The 23130-nt window shown below is 31.3% G+C and overlaps 3 protein-coding genes across 6 annotated transcripts; 2 read left to right on the forward strand and 1 right to left on the reverse strand.

Annotated features, from left to right (window-relative positions):
- Window positions 1-3045: 3045 nt before the first annotated feature.
- On the forward strand, window positions 3046-5034 carry LOC101507750 (small COPII coat GTPase SAR1A-like). The gene is made up of 3 exons (XM_004508106.4): window positions 3046-3354; window positions 3547-3678; window positions 4592-5034. The coding sequence occupies exons 1-3, from the start codon at window positions 3226-3228 to the stop codon at window positions 4907-4909; spliced, it is 579 nt and encodes a 192-aa protein (XP_004508163.1). The 5' UTR covers window positions 3046-3225; the 3' UTR covers window positions 4910-5034.
- A 1478-nt stretch (window positions 5035-6512) lies between these two features.
- Window positions 6513-15325, reverse strand: LOC101508075 (calmodulin-binding transcription activator 5). Of its 4 annotated transcripts, none has more exons than XM_027336706.2 (14): window positions 15160-15325; window positions 14909-14983; window positions 13232-13357; window positions 12598-12713; window positions 12365-12453; window positions 12137-12182; window positions 11269-11386; window positions 10620-10739; window positions 10465-10523; window positions 9865-10281; window positions 8578-9275; window positions 7650-8196; window positions 7113-7421; window positions 6513-7038 (listed from the first exon to the last, which is right to left on the reverse strand). In XM_027336706.2, the coding sequence occupies exons 2-14, from the start codon at window positions 14970-14972 to the stop codon at window positions 6970-6972; spliced, it is 2778 nt and encodes a 925-aa protein (XP_027192507.1). In that variant the 5' UTR covers window positions 14973-14983; window positions 15160-15325; the 3' UTR covers window positions 6513-6969. The 4 variants fall into 4 exon arrangements, with proteins under 4 accessions (XP_027192507.1, XP_027192506.1, XP_004508164.1 ...); XM_027336705.2 differs by having other exon boundaries at window positions 14909-15000; XM_004508107.4 differs by having other exon boundaries at window positions 6513-7021; window positions 14909-15000; window positions 15160-15324.
- Window positions 15326-19669: 4344 nt separating this feature from the next.
- Window positions 19670-23130, forward strand: LOC101508595 (acetate--CoA ligase CCL3). Its single transcript, XM_004508109.4, has 3 exons — window positions 19670-19984; window positions 20679-21266; window positions 22085-23130. The coding sequence occupies exons 1-3, from the start codon at window positions 19766-19768 to the stop codon at window positions 22979-22981; spliced, it is 1704 nt and encodes a 567-aa protein (XP_004508166.1). The 5' UTR covers window positions 19670-19765; the 3' UTR covers window positions 22982-23130.

Raw genomic sequence — 23130 nt, forward strand, 5'->3', positions numbered from 1 at the left:
TTGGATGAGAAGCTAATTAATTTAGCCATGAGATTTAAAATAACAAACACGTTAAAAATTGTACTGAAGAACATTTTGCAATGTTAGTACTCAAATATATATATCAAAATTTCCAAATTACAAACCCTAATTTTTTAAACACGTTAAAAATATGGATTCCATAATATATATATCCAAATTCCCAAATTACAAACCCTAATTTTTCAAACACGTTAAAAATATGGATTCCATAATATATATATCAAAATTCCCAAATTACAAACCCTAATTTTTCAAACACGTTAAAATTCCCAAATTGAATCCTAAACAAAGATAATAACCGAATTTCATCATGAATTAAACATGGTAGGCTCTGATACCAATTGTTGGAAAAACCTTAATAACGTTGTGCTCAACAATCCATGTCAATTACATGATGAATAGCCAAAGGCGGAAGCGTACCTGTGGGAATTGCCATTAATGAAATCCTGAGATGATGATGATAGAGCCAATGAGTTGGGTGATCTTCCTCAGCAAAACACCCTGAAGACCTTGCTCTCTTGATGGGGATAGAGAGAACCAAAGAGTTTTCTCCTTTAGGGTTTTGAAACTGAATAGTCTTGTTGTGTTTGCCTTGGGGACCATTACCCCTATATATAACTATTATTAGTTATATTCCAAATTGCAGTATTTCCAATTCAGCCCCTCATTAAATTAGAAACTGCCTGGTATCTACACTATTAATTTTCATAACTATTATTCTCTTTAGCCATAAAATATTATATATTATTTGACCCCTAGTTTATTGGCTAATTATATAATGACCCTAACACACTTTATTAATTAATTACATATGTGACCCATAAATCTTACAGATATTACTTATGTGCCAAAACCAATCCAAAAATCAAGTCTCTAAATCAATGACTTTAAACCTCAAAAAATAAATTTATTTAATAAAAATAAATTCACTATTTTTTTTCACTTTTGAAAACAAAATAAATTTTCAGAAATAAAATTCCTCTGTTCCACAATAGTTGACATAAAAAAATTGTCTTAAAATAAATATTCACTCCAATTTTTAAAATCATACGGTTTGAGTCAAAATAGATGTTATATTATAATACAGTATTTAATTCCAAAAAAGAGAATGTAAACAGTGGGTGGGATCTGTCTCATGTAATTTGTTCCTCCCCATATTCAAACAAATTCTCTTCATATGTTATTTTTAAGTAATTGCTGAGAAAATTATAAATTTGATTATTTGCATAGATTAATTCAGAAGAAGAGCTACGACATCATCTTGCTTCACCAATTTTGCTTGCTTTACTTTGTGTTACATAGCATTGTCTGCGGTTACTTCATAAGATGTTTTATCTTCATTTTTTCTTTTCATTATATCATACAAATGTTCTTTGTTTTTCCTTATAATAATTTAACTCTTCTTTTTAATATTGATTATGCCTATTTATCGAATGAGTTCTTCCTATGACAAACAACTTTTTACCTTCCAAAAAACATCTATGATCCCAAGTTTTTATGATTATTGTAAAGTTTTAAGTCAAAACAACTTTTATAGAAAAGTATTAGCTTTTAGTTTTCCAAGCACCATACATACTTTTTTTACTGTAAAATAAAATAGGATATATACTTTTTAAAATAAGATAATTCTCATAAATAATAAAATATGTGAAACATGATTAAGATTACATCCACCTGCAAGAATTCGTTTAGTGGATATGATAATAATATTAATTCTTAATATCTTAATTTAATATTTAAATCATTAATAAGATGTGATAAGTTATTATTGAATTTTATTATATTGTTTTTATAGTTATAATTCTTAATTATGAATGTGAATTGAGTTAAAAATCAATAAAATATAATAAAAATAATAACTTACTCAGTTGTTTTTATAAAATATAATTTAAAATTAAAATATTAATAATTAATTATAAAAAATATGTATTATTTATGAGAAGAGTAGTTTGTCATTTTATACAATATAATAAATTATTATTTAAAATTATAAAATTTTGAATATTAATTTAATTTTTTTAAAAACATTATTTTGTTATTATGGTAATTTTTTTATTTATCTACATATAATATATATCATATATTTATTAAACTTATCCAATAAACAAAATAGAGTTATTTGTTTATTTATTATTTTTTAAATTTAAAATTATTTATTTAATAGTGTCAATGTTTTTTTTTAAAATATAAAATTCATTCAATACTTATTTAATTTTTATTTAGTATTTTTTTTGCCAATTGATAATATTTAAAAATATTGTGTAAATTTATTTGAAAAAAATAGCATCATAATTATTTTACGGTAATAATTTTATTATTTAAATATTGTATATATTATATTATGTTGAGGTGTAATGTGTAATATTATATTATTTACAAAAAAAAACTATTTTATTTTTGTTTATTTCAATACTTTTTTAAATAATCAATTATATAAAATAATTATTTTCATTTTTTTTAACAAATAAATAAAAACTTGTAAAAATAACTATTTTATCAAATAAACTCTAACAAGTACGCATTTCACTTTACTCAAAGTGATTCTTTTCACGCACAAAAAAAAAAAGTGATTCTTTTCGTAGAGAGGTATAACAATAACAACTTTTCACGTCTGGCGTAAAAAATTAAAAAATATATTCAGTTGTCTTTTGTCATTATTATTTTGTTTTCTGGGGTTAACATTTTGAGAAAACCTTGTCAAAAAAAAAAAAAAAGACAATTTGAGAAAAACGTAGTTTTAATCAATTATTAAACCCTTTAGATGCTCTTACAAAAAAAAATCCTCTATATTTGTCAAAAACAAAAAACATTTATAAAAAAAAAAAATATTAAAACCAATGACGCGTACCAACCAATCAAATCCTCACAGCTGGATTTTCTTCACAATAACCGGCTAACTCCAGTCTCTTCCCTTTCTTGCATCACCAAATTTGCAACGTTTTCCTCAGCTACGCTCGTATTCCTTACCGGTTCCTTCGGTAACGAGTAATCAATAATCCCCGTATATATATTCCGGAAAAAATAACCAAAGGCGAAACTACAAAAAACAAATAAAATTTCGAGTTTTTTTGTCTCTCTTATATTGATATTGATTTTTCTTCTTCTCAGTTATTGTCTAGTTGTCTTCACTGGTTAAAGTTCCGGCAACCGTTACGGTGGCGGATATTTTTCTGTTCATATTTCCGATTACTTCACAGGATTAAAATGTTTCTCTTTGATTGGTTCTATGGAATTTTGGCTTCACTTGGTCTTTGGCAAAAGGAGGCGAAAATTTTATTTTTAGGGTTAGATAATGCTGGAAAAACCACTTTGCTTCACATGCTCAAAGACGAGGTTTTTGTTTTATTTTATTATATATTTTATACACTTTACTTTTATGATATTTTTATTCTGCAATTATGTGTGAAACAAACACAAATAAATATTGACACAGACACCGATAAATGAATTAATTTAATGCAATCGAGATGTTTTATGTCGGTACTCTTAATTTTAATTTATATATTTTATTTTGAAATATTGCAGAGATTAGTTCAGCATCAACCAACTCAACATCCAACGTCAGAGGAATTGAGTATTGGAAAGATAAAGTTTAAAGCTTTTGATTTGGGTGGTCACCAGATTGCACGCAGGGTTTGGTCTGATTATTATTCTCAGGTTTGTTTTATGCTTTCTCTCTCTCTCTCTCTCTCTCTTTTTAAGTATCTATTTCAGATTTTGATTTGTTTTAGTTAGCTGATTTATTGTTTTTTAATTGATTCATATTTCGATAGCAGTATTTTTAGCTCTTTTGAATTGTCATTGTGTTCTCACTCAAATGGAATTTTGGAGGCTTCAATGGTTTAAGAAAATTATATTATTTTTTATTTTAAATGTAATTACAAAATTCCAGTTTTTTTTTTTTTTCAGAAAATCTTGAGAACAATTGTTTTAAAATAAAAATAGAAAATAATGTTTTGAAACTAAATAAACACAACTTTTGATTTAAGATGGAGTTAGATTGGTTTTACATTTAAGTGTGATCTCATACTGTTGTAAAAGTATGTACGTAATTTGGTAGATGATTCAAGACGAACATGTACCAAATGGACAGAAGAAAGATGAGTGAGTAATTAATTTAGTCCTCCAAATTGTAGGATGGTGTCAGTTTGGTAATTGAAATTAACAAATTTCAAAATGAACTTTGAATTAACAAGTCTCACAATCACATTATTCTCTGCCAAACTATTTCAATGACTAAATTGACTGATCCTAGAAGGACTAACATATGATCAAAGATTTTTCAATTTAATTTCAAATACCATTTTGAAATGTTAATAATTTCAAAATCGCCCTACAATTTCATTGCAGGGAGTGAATTTGACCATCTCTCTTCACTCTAGAGATAATATTTTATACTTTTCAGTCTTTAGCTTCTATTTATTTGTGTTTTCAAAAGCCTTATGCTTGGCTTGGCTTCATGGTTGCTTGTTCTATATTTATACAGAGTCTAAGGGTTTTATAGGTGTAATGTGATTTGTGAACTGAGTACTGTGGCTTGGATCTTGATTGTAAATTTTAAATGGTACAGGTGGATGCTGTAGTTTACCTGGTTGACGCATACGACAAGGAAAGGTTTACGGAATCAAAGAATGAACTGAATGCTCTTCTTTCTGATGGGTCGTTAGCAAATGTACCTTTCCTTATCTTAGGAAACAAGATTGACATTCCTTATGCTGCTTCAGAGGACGAGTTGCGCTATCATTTGGGCCTGACTAACTTCACTACCGGCAAGGGCAAGGTTAATCTTTCCGACTCGAATGTTCGTCCTTTGGAAGTGTTCATGTGTAGTATTGTCCGCAAGATGGGATATGGTGAAGGCTTTAAGTGGCTTTCTCAGTATATTTAATAGGGAATGAAGTCAATTAGACAATAAGTGTGATGCAGTCTCAACATTGGCATCGTAGTTTTACACTTCTTTGCTCATGTAAATTGGATTATAATACTTATAAATGGGAGTGTTACTTTTTCTTACTTATGAAACATGAATGTAGGAGTTGAAAATCTTGTTTTATAGTTTTTCCGGTTATTGAAATTGCAGAATTTATAATAGTGGCTTGAATGTTTGAAATGGCTTTGTGTTTGTTGGACAGTGCTTTTCCTTTTGGTTAACAATCTCCCAGAAATTTGTTTATAATCTACGTTCAAAAGCCGAAAATTTTGGTTGCAATAATGTTGAGTTGGTCCTCTTTATCAACATGGTACTACTTACTGTAAGAAAAACAAAATCAACATGGTACAACACAATTGTTATACAATTAGGTCCCTTAAGATTATGGTTAGAAATTCGACTGTGTATAAAAGAACACAGTTACAGAAAACATAGTTGCTGTATATTATTAAAACGAGGGTGAAAAGTTGGGGGTAAGATCCTAAGAGGTGAAAATTATTACAACTAAATATATAATGAGTTATCAAAATTAATTTTATTTTACAAGTTAAAATTAGGCTTGATATTGAAAGTCCTTATTTTTGTCTCTTACTTGATACCATCCCATACCAGGCTTTCTAGTCTAGCAAGCATCAAATTTCAGTAGCATATGCCTATAGTAACGAGATTTTATTACTCATTATAATAGGAAATAGATAAACTCGTTATTATAGGTATATGGTATTGACTAAAATCCATTGAATGTCCAATCTTTTACTTGTTCATCCTTTTTTTTTTGTACTACTAGTAGTAATGATAAATTGAAAAGAAAGGATATCCCAGACCTCATGATAATTTATAAAATAAAATAAAAAAATAAAAAATCACTCCCTTTACTTTCTGGTTTTGTAAGGTTTGGTTAGGAACCATATTCAATCAGTACCAAAAAAGGCTTAATGCCATTGACTAAATCAAGGAACAAAATAGTCCCATGACAAAACAAAAAGGAATAGAAATATATAAACAGAAAAAACTGTTCATATCATGAAATAAATCAATAATTTTTATTTTTCGACCAAAGAAATACTTATATGGACACAGCATTTAGATACAAATTTTTGGGCACATACACATAAATAAAATAAATTAAAAGAAAAAGAATTATATAGTATGACTAAATTATTTCTCTTTTTAAGTTTTATCATTTATGTGAACGTGTCCAAATATTTTCATTTGTGATTGTTCCTATGTAAGACTTACTCTTGAACAAGTTGTTTTCACTTCTGACTTCTCTAATAACTTTCTTAACATTATTGACTACAGAAAACTCATGTCTATGTTACCATCATCCAAAAGTATTAAAGATTTATTATTAGCACTGCCTTGGACTATGCAGCTGTCTCTCATGTGCTGACCTCTTGACAAATTATGGAGCATCTCAGAATTAAAGATTCATTGTTTTGGACAATCCCCCATCTCATCTGTGTTTCCAGCTCTGCTCTCAGAGGACCATTGTTTCTAGAATTTACTCTCACTTTTCCTGTTTTTTTGCTTTCTTATTCCAAATGTACCAAACAAAAACTAGATATAACTGATAGTGCGTATGATACTTAAAAGTAGAAGTGTCTTTATACACGGGTTATATAAGATATGTTGGCGCAAAATAGCTTTACATCAATACAAATATGAAAATTTTCCTAGTCACTGATCTTTGGTTGCCTCACCTCCTGTATTTCGAGGTGCAACCGTTCAAGGAAACGGAGAAGCTCGTTACCATCCCTGTACCGGACTTTTTGGTGGAACTATTCTGTTTATTCAACTTTAGGACTTGCATCAGATGAATCAATCATGGAGAGGTCAACACTCATGAAAGATTCATACATGACCCATTCTGTGATATTTAAAGAAATTTGAAAGGGTCAAGTGGAATTTACAAAGTCTATTTCATATACAAAAACAGCACAAACCTCCCTTCACATTCTGCTGAGGTGCATCTCAACAATAACAACCTTTCTAGGAACTAGGGCTAAACTATGTCTTCAGTTCCATTTCAACTTCAGTACTAAGCATTTTTTCATATTCACGTTCCAGCTGCACAAAGGAATATTCTACAACTAAAAACTTGTGTGCAAAAGCAAATCCTCCTATTCCTAGGAATTATAAAATTAAAATTAGGTATTACCTTTGCTTGATTAAGAGCCAACTTCATTCTCCTGTAATCTTCTTGAGCTTTCTTCGAACGGAACATAGCCTGCACTCGTATTACACTTCTCTCAACACGTTCTTCAGCTTGTTTCCTACCAGTTCGAAAGAATTCCTCCTCTACATCACTGTGCTGATTCTGATCTCCCGCTGCTTCTGCAGTATTAATCTGGAGTCCGCGGAAGCCCTTTCTCTTTAAACGCCAACGCAACACTGCTTTCTCAACCACACCAACTGACCAAATAATTTTACGATATTGCTTCCTTTGTTGAAAGCACCGGAAAGCAGCCTGCATTGTATCCATTGATTTGTTAAAGCTCAGCTGTATGAACCGATGACTAAAGGATCTATGATGAGCTAAACTTTGTTCATACTTAGTGAAAAAAAAGTCACGTTAACGTTTGTGCCAATTGAAATCAATCTTCAGCCACTTGACCAGTTTTAAAATATGGCAAATAAATAATGTGTTTTACTAGGGACAATTGGTAATGGTGAACGCAGAAAGTGCAGCTCTTACTTGAATCTTGATAGCTTGAAGGCGCTTATTGACAAACTCTCTACGAATCTTCCATGCACGGAACCTATGCTGTATGCGAGCAGCAGCAGCCATCACTTTCTTTGTCTCAAAATTTCGGAAGGCATGCTGAATCTTCATTGCTGCAACTATTTTGCGTGCTTCAGCTTCTGGGCTGGAAAACTCAACCGCCTCTGTTTGTAACTTCAACGAATGCTCCCTATATGCAGTTTGTATGCGTGCTGCTGCATCAGCAGCTGTCCTGTAAGCTGCCAATGTATCTTTCATGTAGATCTGCTCCTCGGTAAAGTTCTCAGAATTTACTGGATCATCCATACTAGTTTCCAGTGAGCCACTGATATTTCCAGCTAAGCTCATGTCATTGAACTGCTCAACTAGAGACTTTTCCGAAAGATAAGCTGATAAGCCATGATAACCCCTATTATAAGCAAGATCAGCAGCAGTACATCCATCAGGATTTTGTTGAGTTGGATCTGTGACCAAGTTAGGCTTTGCCCCAGCTGACAATAAAGTTGCAACCATTTTCTCCCTGAAGACACAACTTTTAAATCAAATATAGTAATATAAAACAAAATATTAGAAGAATGAGGCTGGAAAGAATCTAAATTTAGAACAACAGTCACAAAGGGTATTCTATGGTCCTGCGTATGTAGCTCAGTTAGTGAGCTAGGGACACCGGAGGAGCTTAAGAAGGAGGTCAAGGGTTCAAAACCGGCCACTAACATAACCACTAATTTACTAACATTTGTCTGTCAAAAGCAATAGAGAGAAAACAAAGGGAATATTAGCTGATATCACGTCATGAATCAACTATTACAAAACAGATGCAATTGGGTAAAGATATACGAATGATTTTTATATTATATACATCTAACAAGTTTTAAACAAGTCAGGTGTTTGCGTATTATACCTGCCGTAATATGCTGCCCAATGAAGAGCAGTCCATCCAAACTTATCCCGAAAATCTAGCGACAAGCCTGACCATGAAAATAAAGTAACTGCCCATGTATATCCCAAAATTGCACACAAATGGATGACACTTTGGCCTTGCGCGTCATATTCAGTAGTCTTACATCCTAAAACAATTCTTTCTGCAAGCCATTCCTTTAATCTGTTTTTCAATGCAATTCCAAACAGGGCATCTTTTGCTTGCGAAAACGGAATTTGGTTGTCTTCTGTTGACTTCATTAAGTATTGCCAACTATTGGAAATAAACGATGTCTTCAAGGAGAATTCCCTTGCCTCCTTCAGTCTACTAGGTGATACTTTACTAGCGATTACATCGAGACTCTGCTGTTTAGCAAAGAGCAAATAAGCAAGCCTCATTTGAAGTCGAAACTCGTCCCAATTGTTTTTCTCTTCCACAGATTCTATTGGATCGTGCAAAATAGGAGTACGATACTCAAAATTAACAACTTGGCTGATAGGCTTATGGCCATCAAAGCTCATGTAGAGATTCACGAGTCCCGGAGAATGTGGTGGTATCCAGCATCGGTAGACTCCATCATGAACAATTTCTGCAGGAACACTTGCATCACCACAGACACACATTAGATTGGTTTTAGAGATGTGCATGTAGTCTTCATGAAAGAATCCAGTCACCAGGACCTGCAAGAACAGGTGGTAAACATATCAACTGATCTTGCAGCATGTAATGTATTTACTGAGTTTTATTATGATTTATACACAATAAGATGTGTGTGACTTAAAACAAAAGTGCTATTTAACTGATACTCCCTTTGTCCCTCATATTAACTGTCTTTTAAGGTAATACACACATCTTAAAAAAACAATTAACTGTACTAATTCCCAATGCAAAATAGTGTGTTAGGACTTATAACTACAAAATGCTTGTGCTCTCATTTATGATAACTCGTCATACATTTCCAACTACTTTAATAAATAATAAGAGTAATATTGAAAAAAAGTAATAAATGTTTTAGTGAAACTCTAAAGTGACAAATAATGCGAGATAACAAAATATTCCATATGTGACGGTTAATATGAAACAGAAGGAGGCATATTCCTCACAGAGTTTATATTCCATAGTTTACAGCTTTGAAATTCAGTGGTTAAGATTGAACGAAAAGACTGAGGAATCAACTAGAACTTAGAAATCGATTCATATATTAGTCTTAAATGGTAAAGACAGATATAATTGCTACTAAGTAAAAACAAGAACAAAGGAAAAGGAAACCTGTGATTTCTCTGTGGAAGAAGCACACGCAGGGGACACATCTGTGAGATTAAACACTTGTTCAGGAAGAGAGAGTTGCTGATTATCCAATACTAAAGATGAATACGGTTCATTAATAGATGAAACCGAGGATTTAAGAGCCAACTCATCGACTGAACAAGGGGAATCAGACATGATTTGGTTCACCCACATTCCAAAGCTGTCCTGACTTTGCAATCTGCCATTGAACAAAGTGTCCAATGAATCAACACCACCTGAAGCGACAGGGTGGTTCCTCTGCTCATTTCGATTTCCTTGACTGTCCACTGTCTGAAGAGTAACACTTTCTGAAAAACTGTATGGAACACTATTGCTCGCTGCCATTGGCTGAGTTGAATTATCGAAAGAACGTATTTCTGTAGATGCATGGGTGGATACCTGGTGAGAAAAATCATATGTAGATTACAACAGTAGCTATTACAAAGCAAGTATCACCAGAAAAAAGAAAGAAGAAAAAGGACTAATGGTGTCATCCGTCATCACAAAACGTGAACGAGAAAAGATACCAAGAATAGAGTAATGAATACAACTGAAAGACAGGAAAAAAAAATACTTTCTTACATTGCTAAAATTTCCATTCAGTAAAATTTGATTTTGTTGACCAAAATATGGAACTTTTCCTGCAAAAAGTTAATTTAAAATTATAATAAAAAATAAATAAGGTGTTTCGGAGACATGTTACTGATTGTGTTAAAGCAAAATCAATCACCATTTACCTCCATTAGGCGCAGTGGAGGTGTTAAGATCGTTTGCAACCACTAGGTCGTCCCATTCAAGTGTATTAATCTCATGAAGTTTCAGTTCATGACTTCTGACTGTTATATTGTCGTTAATCTCTGTTCATCTCCAAAACAGAAGGATGAGAATATATACCTTGTTCAGTAAAGACAACTACAGGTACAAGATTTTTTTTAAAATCATAAATCAAGTCGTCGACAGTTTTTCTATTATGGTTTTTAACACAATCAAGGGGTCAACAGTTTGAGCAAATATAGGTATCATCATGAAACCAAAAACGAAACTCTTATCTTCTGCTTCCTTTGGAAATATGAGCAGAACAAAATGTGTTTGAAGGAATTTATGTGCAATGATCTTATATAGAGACACATATAGCTCATTTCCTTATTTTCTAACATTAAAATATAATTGTTTCAACTGAATGTCATAAATCCTTTGTTTCAACTGATAGGGGATCCCCACCAGAACTGCCACATAATGGGCTATGCAGGAACACCAAACAGGAACGGGGAGGAAAAATCCCCCAAGGTATTGCCGAATGGGGACAAGGATTATATTGACGTCTCTACTTTCAGCAGTATGATTTGTAAGAAGAAAGGCTATATTATTTTGAAAGTTATTTCTCACCACCAGCATATGCAGTTGTGGTCCCTGAATCTATTTCTTCTGACAATATCCACGGTGCAGTCGGGTCAGAGGCAGTAGTCGAGTTTGAGTTTACGGGAGTGATTGGAGAACCTTGAGACTGTATCATGGGCCACAATTCAAACAATGTTACAAAGCCATGTTTTGTTCCTCATAATCAAAATTTAAAGTATAAATGGCACCTTAAGCATGGACTCATGTTTAATTAAAAATATGACTTTTAAGTGTCTTACACAATTAGAAACTAAGTAACAACATCCTAGCACTGATGAGTTTGGTAAGCATCTTTGCAAAAGTATGTCTCATGTTTATAGAGAAAACAGAAGTATAATTTTCAATTTTCCAAACGAAGACAGGAAAGTGAAATTGGCACAGTTTATGCATAACTAAACATCCCTTTTTTTATTATTGTAGCAAGAAACAACCTTCAGTTCTTTTAAAGAGCTAAGTCGTATTAGCAGTTCAAAAAATTTCAGGTTTTTTATATTGGCATGTGCATAAAACTATACTTGGCTAATACAAACTAATAACTGCCATTAACTAATGATGGCTTTGTCAACATTTTGAGATAGTTTGGGTAAATTTCTCTAGAAGCACTAATATAGGGGGAAAAATATTCCAAATTATGAGTTTTATAAACAATAACTTATCCGTAAACAACTATAAGCTCATTTAGCTTATCCAAAAGTCAAAATTAGCTTCTGAGTTGAAGTTTTTGAGAAGCACCCTCATTTAACTTATACATAGACAACTATAAGCTCATAAATACTTTTAGTAACTAATTTTTTTGGTTTGTGAGATGAAATTAAACTTTTTGGAAGGAACATCAGAGTAAGTGATTTACACAAACCTCCTGCGTTTCACGGTAATGAACAAGGACTATGTGTTCCAGACTCCTGAAAACAAAATGGTACAGACAATTTTAAGTCATTATTATGGGCAAAATTATTCTAATTATATAACCAATACATACATGAATTTCAGAAGCACCATTACAAAAACATAATTCAGAAATATGGTAATGCATAACATGTTGGATCTGGGGCTTAGTAGTTAAGTTAACAATTGGTTTACATACTTATCAAGCAGCCAATAACATCGACGAACAAAGTTGGGGTTATCTTGACCATGTGCATAATATACATGAATCCTTTCTTCATTACCAACCTGATTGATGGATAAAAGAAAAGAATGATCAGAAATCAGATGCAACATTAATCACTGAATCTATAAATTTCAACTTCCTCGTTGCTGTCATAAATTTCAAATTGACACAACTATAAAACACTCGAGAAAATGAAAAATCCTCACTTTTAAGTGCTCATGAGCTTCTTTAACAGTTTTTCCGTCCTTTTTCTTTTTCCAGTTGTGCCCATCTTTTCTGAAGTTCCGAAGCATCTTGCGGTCATATAATACAATAGTACCGCCTGTTTATACACAAAATAGTAGTACTAATAATAAGATGACATTGTCATTGGAGATTCGACACCATCTACCTGTTAATAGCAAAGGCTTATTACTTAAACACAGTAACTTATCAAATTTCAAAATTCTACAATACATATGATTGAAAAATCATTTGCGGAGAGACTTTATACTGCTTTGTTGATGATATATATTGTTGACCGGTGCATTTTTTTTATGCCTTAAAATATCAATTTCAGTAAGGTAAATGCATGAGATTACAAAGAGATTAGAGAATAAGAGATCTTCCCAAGAAATAAAATTCAAAAAAAAAGTTATTGAAAAAATAAATTTATAAAACGCTCTCTAGTGTCTACAGATAAGCTGTATTATGGAAATTAAGAAATAGAGACTAAAAAGACAGGAACAAATATGATGCGATGACGCACAGTATACAAGAAAATGAACGGTAGAGCAGAATGAAAATTATGCATATCTTCTTCACAAACACCAGGATACTGCTAATAGCAATGATAATTACTTTTGGGCAAATTCATTGGTTTCACATTGACGGTGAAATACTTGTGATTACAAAGCATGGCGTGAATCTCATTGGGACGAAGCCATCTTATTCTTGCTTCCTCCATAATGCCCCTAACGTCCAGCTCTACAGCATATAAAATAAAATTTTACAAAACAACAAGTGAACTGGAGGCAATTTAATATTGATCAATGACAAGGTAATAGGTAGTGCAGGTAAAATTTGCAGTGGAAAGAAGCAAAAGGGAACAACATACTTAAAACCAATATTAATAAGAACGGAATTCTACAACTTTCTACCATATTGAATGAAAATTTAAAGCCACTTTTCATATTCAAATACTTCAGTTTTTTTACTAGTTCCTTATTCATATGCTCTATACAACAAAAACAAAAAATCATGCAATATTGCACATTCCACACGATTTATTGGATCAAAGTTCTGCTAAATGCTATTTAAGACATTGTGTTTGAGAATCTAGAATCTATGAGGGGAATTTCTAAAATATATTTGGAATTCTCTAATAGCTATATTAATGTAGCAAAATTAAATAACTTAATGTATCACTTGGTCAAGTGGTTGCAATGTTTGAATTTAATGCATCTGTTAAGTTACCAAGAGTTACAAACTTTTTCAAGAGTTGTTCTCTTTCATCAATTGGTATGAGTTTCTCTATAAATAGAGACACTTTAGAGGCAGAAAGTAGCATATGATTTTCATGTTTATATAGTCAAATTTATGTCAAAAATATTTATGAGTCATTTCTTATTTTCTCTAGTGCACGAGAGTAAATGAATGAACTTAACTCTGTAAACTATCACTGTTCTATAGGTTTGATGTGAATGTTCAATTTACTTCAATGATTTCAAAGTATCCTGAAGGGGGTCGGTTAGCCCTTTTACATTCAATATACATAGATTGGTGGGGTGAATCGAAACTAAAGCTTAGTATGATACATGCGCTTTAAATTTATTTGTGCACATCATTAATGTACTTTGAACTCATCACTATATCTGTATTTTTTTTTATCCGTAGACGAAATGAAACACCACTAATAAACTCACACATGCAAAGTGGAGACCGAATTCAAACTCATGACAGAAAATATCCAACCTAACAATATCGGCATTGTCAGTTGAGTTAGGTCTTACAGACAAGTGATCACTACTCCCTATGTCCCTGATCTTTAGTCCTTTAAGCATTTTAATGTTGTCCCAAAACTTTGGTTCTTTAAGAAAATCAATATACAATTAATGATGTTTTCCTTTTGTATCCTTCAAAACCCAAAAATATGCATTAAATGAATTTGCCTTTACCAAATGAGTGAAGGATAAAAAGCCTAAACGTATCTAAATTTATTATTTCTTAATATGTGTGTGCCAAAGGTTAAAAGAACCAAAGTTCAAGGTCGCAAGGAATATATCTTTATCTATATGAGACACCAACTAACAAATAACACTTTTTTTTAAAGGGATAACAATGAACAGTTTAATTCGACTTCGACACAAGAAACATTCTTAGAGTTGTTTTACATGTACAAAAACTTCCATTTTGTTTATGCAACATAAACATACAGAAAACAAGAGGAAAATTATAAAAATTGACACTCGAAAAATTAAGTCTTTTTTGGTAAACAAGACACGAACATAATTGAAAGAAGAAGAGTGAAGTAAGCACCTTGCAATGTGTGGAATCCATGTATCTCTGATCCCACTAGTTGACCCGTTAAATTATTTGCCATCGCATAAACCTCTGCAGATCATCAACACCTTATTAACAACAAACACGCACAGAGCAAAGGGATGAGTTGACAGAAGAGAATGATAAACGTTACGCTATCCCCAAAGAAAATAATCGATGAAAATAAAAAATATATGGTGAAATATTAAAAGGGTAGTGAGAAATAAGAGAAAAGATGGTAAATTTACCGGATTATAGATAAGGTGTGTTCGAATTGGGAGAAATTGGGGAGAAATTGAGGAGAAATATGATCGCGTCGTCGTCGTAGCTAGCTCGATCACACTCCTTCCTATTCTGACAGTATCACTATTTTAGCCAAAATTATCTGAGATTTTGTGTAGTTCTTAAATCATTCCTTTTATGATGAATTGATGGTTGGTTCTTTTATATTACAAAAGTAATTTTTCAAAAATATAAATTATTATATTATTAATTTACTATTTAATTTTTTTTTAAATAATAATATTGAAAAACAAAAAATAAAATAAAAAACTTAATTATTTCTTAAAAAATAATTAATGATTTCACTTTTTTTTTGGCTAATAGCACGACTCTACATAAAATTAAATATATTTGAAACAATTTTTATTAAGGATAAAAATAACATGATAATTTTTTTATTTATGTAAAATTGTTTGTCTGCTTTAAATTAAAATTGATTTGGTACCTCTCCTTAAATTATTATATTTTCTAATGTGTTTTTACAAAGACAGGAGTATATTATTTCATTAAAAAAGATGAAGAAAAAACATTGTATGTTGAAACACTATAAAGAACGTATGAGTCAAAAGACGGGACACCGCTTTTGGTTAAGGTGTGTGTAACTCATTTGTTTTGTCTAATGGTTCAAGGTGCTTTTATGACAAATGTGGCTAGAGTTAGAAGAAATATTGTTGACCATTCATCCTGCCTCTTCAAATAGTGATGAATTTTTGGACCACCTAATACATAATGCGATATTTATTAGGTGTTTTCTAATATTTAAGATAATGAGAGTATTTATGGAATTTCGTAGAAATTGTTGTTCAATGTAGTGATCACGTAAATTTGGAGAAGCTCAAATGCAATTGCCTTTTAGAATAAAAGTGGAGAGAGGCTATGTGATTTTTCAAGCATCATTCGTCAAAATTCGATTATTGTTTGAAACATGAAACTACAAAAAAGATGTGGTGGTGTTTATTAGGAAGCTCAACATGAAGAAAGATGATGTCTCTGTCTAACACATTTGATTAATTAAACTGTGATAAAGCTATTAGTAATCTTGGTAATGTTAGGGAAATTTTGCGAAATCAAACGGGAAATTTCATATATGGATTTAGTGGTAATATTTGAGTTTGTTCAGTTTGATACAAAATTAAGGAAATTTTTATGGACCTAAAATTTACCATTGAAAGAGACTTCTTAAATATGGCCATGGAATCATATTAAAGTATTTCAATTAATTTGATTCAGCTCAGTTGCCCCCAAAACCATTCTTTTTACATAATTGTTGTGAAGGTAAACACAATTATAGATCGAAATGAGGATGTCTCAATGTGCAACGTGATACCAACTAAGTTATAAATATTCTTGCTGCTTTAGGTTTATAGTCTATTACTATTTTATTTTTTTTACATTGTTCCTTTCTTTATTCAAGATGTAATTTCTAAAGACTATATTGTTAGACCATCATAGTGTTTAATTTTTTTTTTCTTCGTTTCATGAGGGTCTAGTCCCTTGAAAAACAAATCTGTGAATTTCTCAAAAAGGACGAGAATATTTGTCTACAATCTAAAATATTTGAACACATTGGAAATCCTTGTGAACAGTGTAAACCAAATTTTTGGATTCATAAAGCCGTATAGACTCGGTACAACACTAACTAAGGCCTAAAACAGTTTTTTTAAATGAGGTTTTTATTTTATATTTTATTATCTTATAAGTAAATAAGGTCTTTATGCACTGATTTTTTAATTTCATTTATATGTACATAATTTTTTTTACTACTCATTTGGTCATATAATAATTGAGTTATTATATCATTTTTTACGTATTAAAAAAATATATAAATAAAATAAAAATAACATTGAATTTATCAAATTATTTTTGTTAAATACTAATGTAATATTATTGTCATAAAATTACAGTGAAAAATATTATATTAAAAATAATACAAGTAGTATTAATTAAATGTTACAATTGAAGAAAGTAAAATATTATATTTACTTAATTAAAAAATAAATAACTCAGAATCTAAATCATAATCACTATTATATCTTTTACATAATTTTTTTTCTCTATTTTGTTGTGTATCATTATTGGAATATGAGTTATCTCCGATTTCCTCCTCAAACTATTGTGCTTTCTTGAATATCTTTTTGATGGAACTTCGGTACGTGGAAGTAGTTAAAAAATGTATAGAAAAACCTTAAACCGAGAGAAAATGAACCAAGACTAAAATTAGATATTCTAATTTTAGTTTTTTTAATTAAATAAATATAATAATATTTTATTCAAAAATTATTTTGTAAAAAAATAATTAAAATAAAATAATTTCATCATTGCATGTCAAGTAGTTAAAAAGTCCACGCTGTCGTGCCACATCATCCAAGATGTAAAGGATCAAAATTGATGTTTTAAACTATGAAACTAAAATTACACAATTAATAAATTAGATGAGTCAAAAATGCATGTGTAATTAATATTTATATTTTGTATAAGACTATTATTAAATTACCTTTTGTGGTAAATGTATTCAATGTTGATTTTTCACCTTCCAAAATAAACTGATGCTTGTAATGAATAATATATTTAAAAAAGAACAACAAATCAATCTTGTAAATTGCAAAGGGGTTCGTGGATCCGTTTGTTAGAGTTTAAAAAAATATATATTTTTATAGTATTTTATCTTTCTGTTATAATTTTTTTAAATATTTTTAAGATAAAATTTTAAATAAAAAATAGATTTAAATAGTTTATCATAAAATATCATTTCAAATATTTCATCTAATTTCTTATAATGTTTTTTTGGATAATGATTTTTTTAAAAAAATAGTTAAAATAATAAACAATTTTGAGAAGTTTTTCATAAAAAATATTTTTGATACTTTAAAAAAAATTAAATGTTAAAATCTCAAATAATAAATATCTAAATTTTTTCAAATTATAAATATTTAAGTTATTAGATGTCAAAATTATTATTTTTTGACTGTAACAAATAAGTTCAAATAAACTTATACTATTTTTTATTAAGTTAATTTTAAAAATAATTCTTAAAAATATAAAATTCAAATCATTTTTTTAATAAAAATCTACTACAAACAAGCTCAATATTTAGAAGAATTTTGTTTTCTAAAGGCGATTGACTGATAAGGATAGACACAATAGCTCACAATTGTTAGGTTGTAAATAAATAAATAAATAACCTCATAACTGTTGATTCACAAATAATCACAATCTAAAAAGATCGGTTGTATACGCTCACGGTTTGTCATTTCCAATTGCTCCATTATTTTTTATAAATGAGCAAACACAAGTAGTATATTTTATATTTATATTTTTACATTACTGAAAGTTATAATTCAATAAAAGATAAAAAGCCTATAGAATTTGATAAACATTCACCGAGCAAATTGGCAACTATGTTTCTAAATAATGGATTTAGCAAGCTTGTTGGAATGATCTCGTCTCAATACATGTCTAGTTTAAATTTTAGAGCAAGCACGTCATAGTATTATAGGTTGACCCTTTTTTTTGTGATTAATCAATGATGCTATTATTTGTCTTGAGGCATATTCATGTGGTATTTCAAAGTGCTTTTTTAGCACTTAAATTACAATACTTAATTTAAGTAGTTAAATGTCAATTAAATTATATTTTATTTTAAGATTTAATGTGATATTTTAGAGTTTAATTTTATATTTCATATATTGAACCTCTATATTATGCTAAAAAAAATTTGGGTATGTGTATACTCATATATTTAAACATATAAAAAACTGATGTAGATTATTAATTCAATTATAAAAAATATTAGGAAAATCATTATTTAAGATAAAATATAAAAATTAATATAATAATAATTTATTTATATTTACTTAAATATGTTGATCGGATAAACTTAAAAATTTCTTTCAATAGTTTATGACTGACTTTTTCATGTTTGACTTATTTTTCATCTTATCAGTTATAAAATAAAATAGAAATTTTAAATTAGATAAAGAAATATAATTACTCTTAAATTTTTATGTAGAATAAATAGATATATGGAATTAACTTTATTTATAATAAATAAATAAACAAAAAAAATATAGTGACAATTATAGTATTAAATATAGTATTAAATAGATTGGTGTTTGATCTCGCAAATATAAATCATATCATAATAGTAAGAATATTTAATATGCATTAACATGATTTAAAATATTTGATTTTTATTTCTTCATATGAAATTTGTTGCTAGTCTCAGTAAGAAAAAAAAATGGGTGTTTGGAAGGATTAACTTGTTATTTTACAAAGGTAAAATTATTCTATTGTTTTATGATTATGTTGATGTATTGTTTGTGTAAAATACTATCCAATATTAATTAATCACAAAATATTATTTGAAAAAAGTAATGATTTATTTAAAAAGTGATTTTTGTATTTTAATTGAATTTGTGGGTAGCATTTAATGCGATGATATCATAATGATAGTTATAGTAAATTATGCAAGTACTAAGCTGGAACGAGACGTAAGTTAGTGAGTATAAAAAGAACCAAGTCGTCTTAAGAAGCAAGAGGAAGCGCGAAAGAGAAAGACTTAGCTCCACGACGATGGTGACAACGATTAAGGACATAGACGAATTACCGAAGAACCCTGCCAACTACACAGCTTTAACGCCGTTATGGTTCTTACAAAGAGCAGCTCAAGTTCACCCAACCAGAATCTCCATCATCCATGGATCCCGTCATTACACGTGGCATCACACTTACCACCGTTGCCGTCGATTCGCCTCCGCTCTTTCTAACCGTTCTATCGGTCCCGGAAACACTGTAATACTTCTCTCAATTCAATCATTATTAATATTACTAGTATTATTTATTTAAATGAGATTAAATAACACAACATATACAGTTGCTACTAAATAAGATAAAATTCTATTTCTTCGCGTTTTGTTTGTAAGATTTTCTCTAATCAGATAGATTGATTTTCCCAGCATCTCTCCAATATATTATGCTTTTTTCTGTTCACTCCACCAATAGTCTCTTCATTTGACTTTTTTAATCGCTAATTTTAATTTGTCTTTGCAATCTTATGAAGGATGACGATGATTGATGATGAACTTTTTTTAAAACAGTTTTTTATTTTATTTTATTTTTTATTTTTATTTATTTATGAATTACTAGCTCTGTCCCTATATATGAAAATTCGTTGACTAGATCACGAGAATTAAGAAAGTTGTATTAATAAATATGTAGGCAATTTGAATAGTTTTAGTAGTTTATCTTTGTAGAGCGAGAATTAGTTTATGTTTTGATTGTAGTTTTTGGGCCAAGTGCTAAATAGTTGTGATGGTTATAAATTGCGGTCACGGTTGCAGTTACGGTGCAATCCGCAGTTGTGATTGTGATGTCATTTTAGAGATCTCTAAAATTGTTATATTGCGTCTGGAATTGCAGTTGTAGACTACGATTTAGAACCATGGTTGTGATGTGTAACATAGTTTTCTTGTACTATTGCCAACAGGTAGCTGTTATTGCACCCAATATTCCAGCTCTTTATGAAGCTCATTTTGGGATTCCAATGGCAGGGGCTGTGATAAACCCTGTGAACATTAGGCTAAATGCATCCACAATAGCTTTTCTTCTTGGTCATTGCACTGCAGAAGTTGTAATTGTGGATCAAGAGTTCTTTTTGTTGGCAGAAGAAGCTTTGAAAATATGGTCTGAGAAAACAAACACATTCAAGCCTCCAATTTTAATTGTCATTGGTGATGAAAAATGCGACCCCAAGGATCTTAGATATGCCTTGAGCAAAGGAGCTATTGAATATGAAGACTTTCTTTCAAGTGGTGACCCTGAATACGATTGGAAACCTCCGGAGGATGAGTGGCAGAGCATTGCTTTGGGTTACACATCGGGGACTACGTCTAGTCCGAAAGGTGTGGTATTACATCATCGTGGAGCGTATCTTATGTCTCTTAGTGGAGCACTTATTTGGGGAATGAATGAAGGAGCTGTATATCTTTGGACTCTACCCATGTTTCATTGCAATGGTTGGTGCTACCCTTGGACACTTGCAGCTCTCTTTGGCACAAACATATGCCTCCGCCAGGTAAAACTAATCTCTGATGGGTTTTTTTCTCCTTCCTATGCATGCATTTATTTTAATGATTGAAACAAATTGCTATTAACTTGCTATATGTTTATCAGCATTGTCAAATAGTGGCTACAACGTAATAGAATTTAAACAGACTACAGCTGTTCTGCGATATGCAATTTAGTAAAAAGTGTTGTCAAATAGTGGCTATAGCGCTTTCGTGTAACAAACCATCTTTCTTTTCGACGCGCTATTGACAATACCAATACCTATTTCATTGATTAATCATTTCTTGGCAGTTTTGTAGTTGGGTAGCTAGTGATAAATGATAACATGCTCCCTTGTTAACTAGTATTGTTGTGTACTTTGTTGAGAGTTATTCCTTTAACTACTAGTTAGTTGATATCATCCTCAATCAATTTTTCTTGATGTGTTTATGCAGGTATCAGCAAAGGCAATATATGAAGCCATTGATAAGTACAAAGTGACTCATTTTTGTGCAGCACCAGTGGTGCTTAACTCAATACTTAATGCCCCAGCTGAGGAAACCATATTTCCTCTACCTCATGTTGTACACGTGAATACAGCCGGAGCTGCTCCTCCTCCTTCTGTTCTTTCTGGCATGTCTGAACGAGGATTTCGTGTCACACACACTTATGGTCTTTCAGAAACCTATGGCCCGTCCATTTATTGTGCCTGGAAACCAGAGTGGGACTCACTTCCACCAGAATCTCGAGCCCGTCTCCACGCAAGACAAGGAGTTAGGTACATTGCCTTAGAAGGCCTAGACATTGTGAACACAGAAACAATGCAACCTGTTCCTGCTGATGCAGGTATCAGCAAAGGCAATATATGAAGCCATTGATAAGTACAAAGTGACTCATTTTTGTGCAGCACCAGTGGTGCTTAACTCAATACTTAATGCCCCAGCTGAGGAAACCATATTTCCTCTACCTCATGTTGTACACGTGAATACAGCCGGAGCTGCTCCTCCTCCTTCTGTTCTTTCTGGCATGTCTGAACGAGGATTTCGTGTCACACACACTTATGGTCTTTCAGAAACCTATGGCCCGTCCATTTATTGTGCCTGGAAACCAGAGTGGGACTCACTTCCACCAGAATCTCGAGCCCGTCTCCACGCAAGACAAGGAGTTAGGTACATTGCCTTAGAAGGCCTAGACATTGTGAACACAGAAACAATGCAACCTGTCCCTGCTGATGGTAAAACTGTTGGCGAGATCGTGATGCGGGGTAATGCTGTGATGAAAGGCTACTTAAAGAACCCTAAAGCTAATGAAGAGTCCTTTGCTAATGGATGGTTTCATTCTGGTGATCTTGCTGTAAAGCATCCAGATGGATACATAGAAATTAAAGACAGATCAAAGGACATCATCATCTCAGGTGCTGAAAATATCAGCAGTGTAGAGATAGAGAATACTCTATACTCGCATCCTGCAATACTCGAAGCATCGGTGGTTGCGAGGCCAGATGAGAAATGGGGTGAGTCTCCGTGTGCATTTGTGACATTGAAGCCGGGAGTGGATAGCAGTAACGAGCAGCTTCTAGTTGAGGATATACTGAAGTTCTGCAGGGCCAAAATGCCTGCTTATTGGGTCCCGAAGTCGGTTGTCTTTGGACCGTTACCTAAGACAGCTACTGGGAAGGTACAGAAACATCTGCTGAGGACCAAGGCAAAGGAGATGGGGCCTGTCAAGTTGAGCAAGCTGTAATCATATTAGAGCGACAATGACGACGCAAGCTGCGAGTTCTTGTTGCTATGTGATGTGTCATTAGGATTGTAATAATCAGTGAGAGTTGTTGTTCTAGAAATAATATAAGCTTTTGGTTGTTCTTTAATGTATTTCAATGTTTTTTTTAA

The sequence above is a fragment of the Cicer arietinum genome, chromosome 7, assembly GCF_000331145.2.
Source record: "Cicer arietinum cultivar CDC Frontier isolate Library 1 chromosome 7, Cicar.CDCFrontier_v2.0, whole genome shotgun sequence".
Lineage (NCBI taxonomy): Eukaryota > Viridiplantae > Streptophyta > Magnoliopsida > Fabales > Fabaceae > Cicer > Cicer arietinum.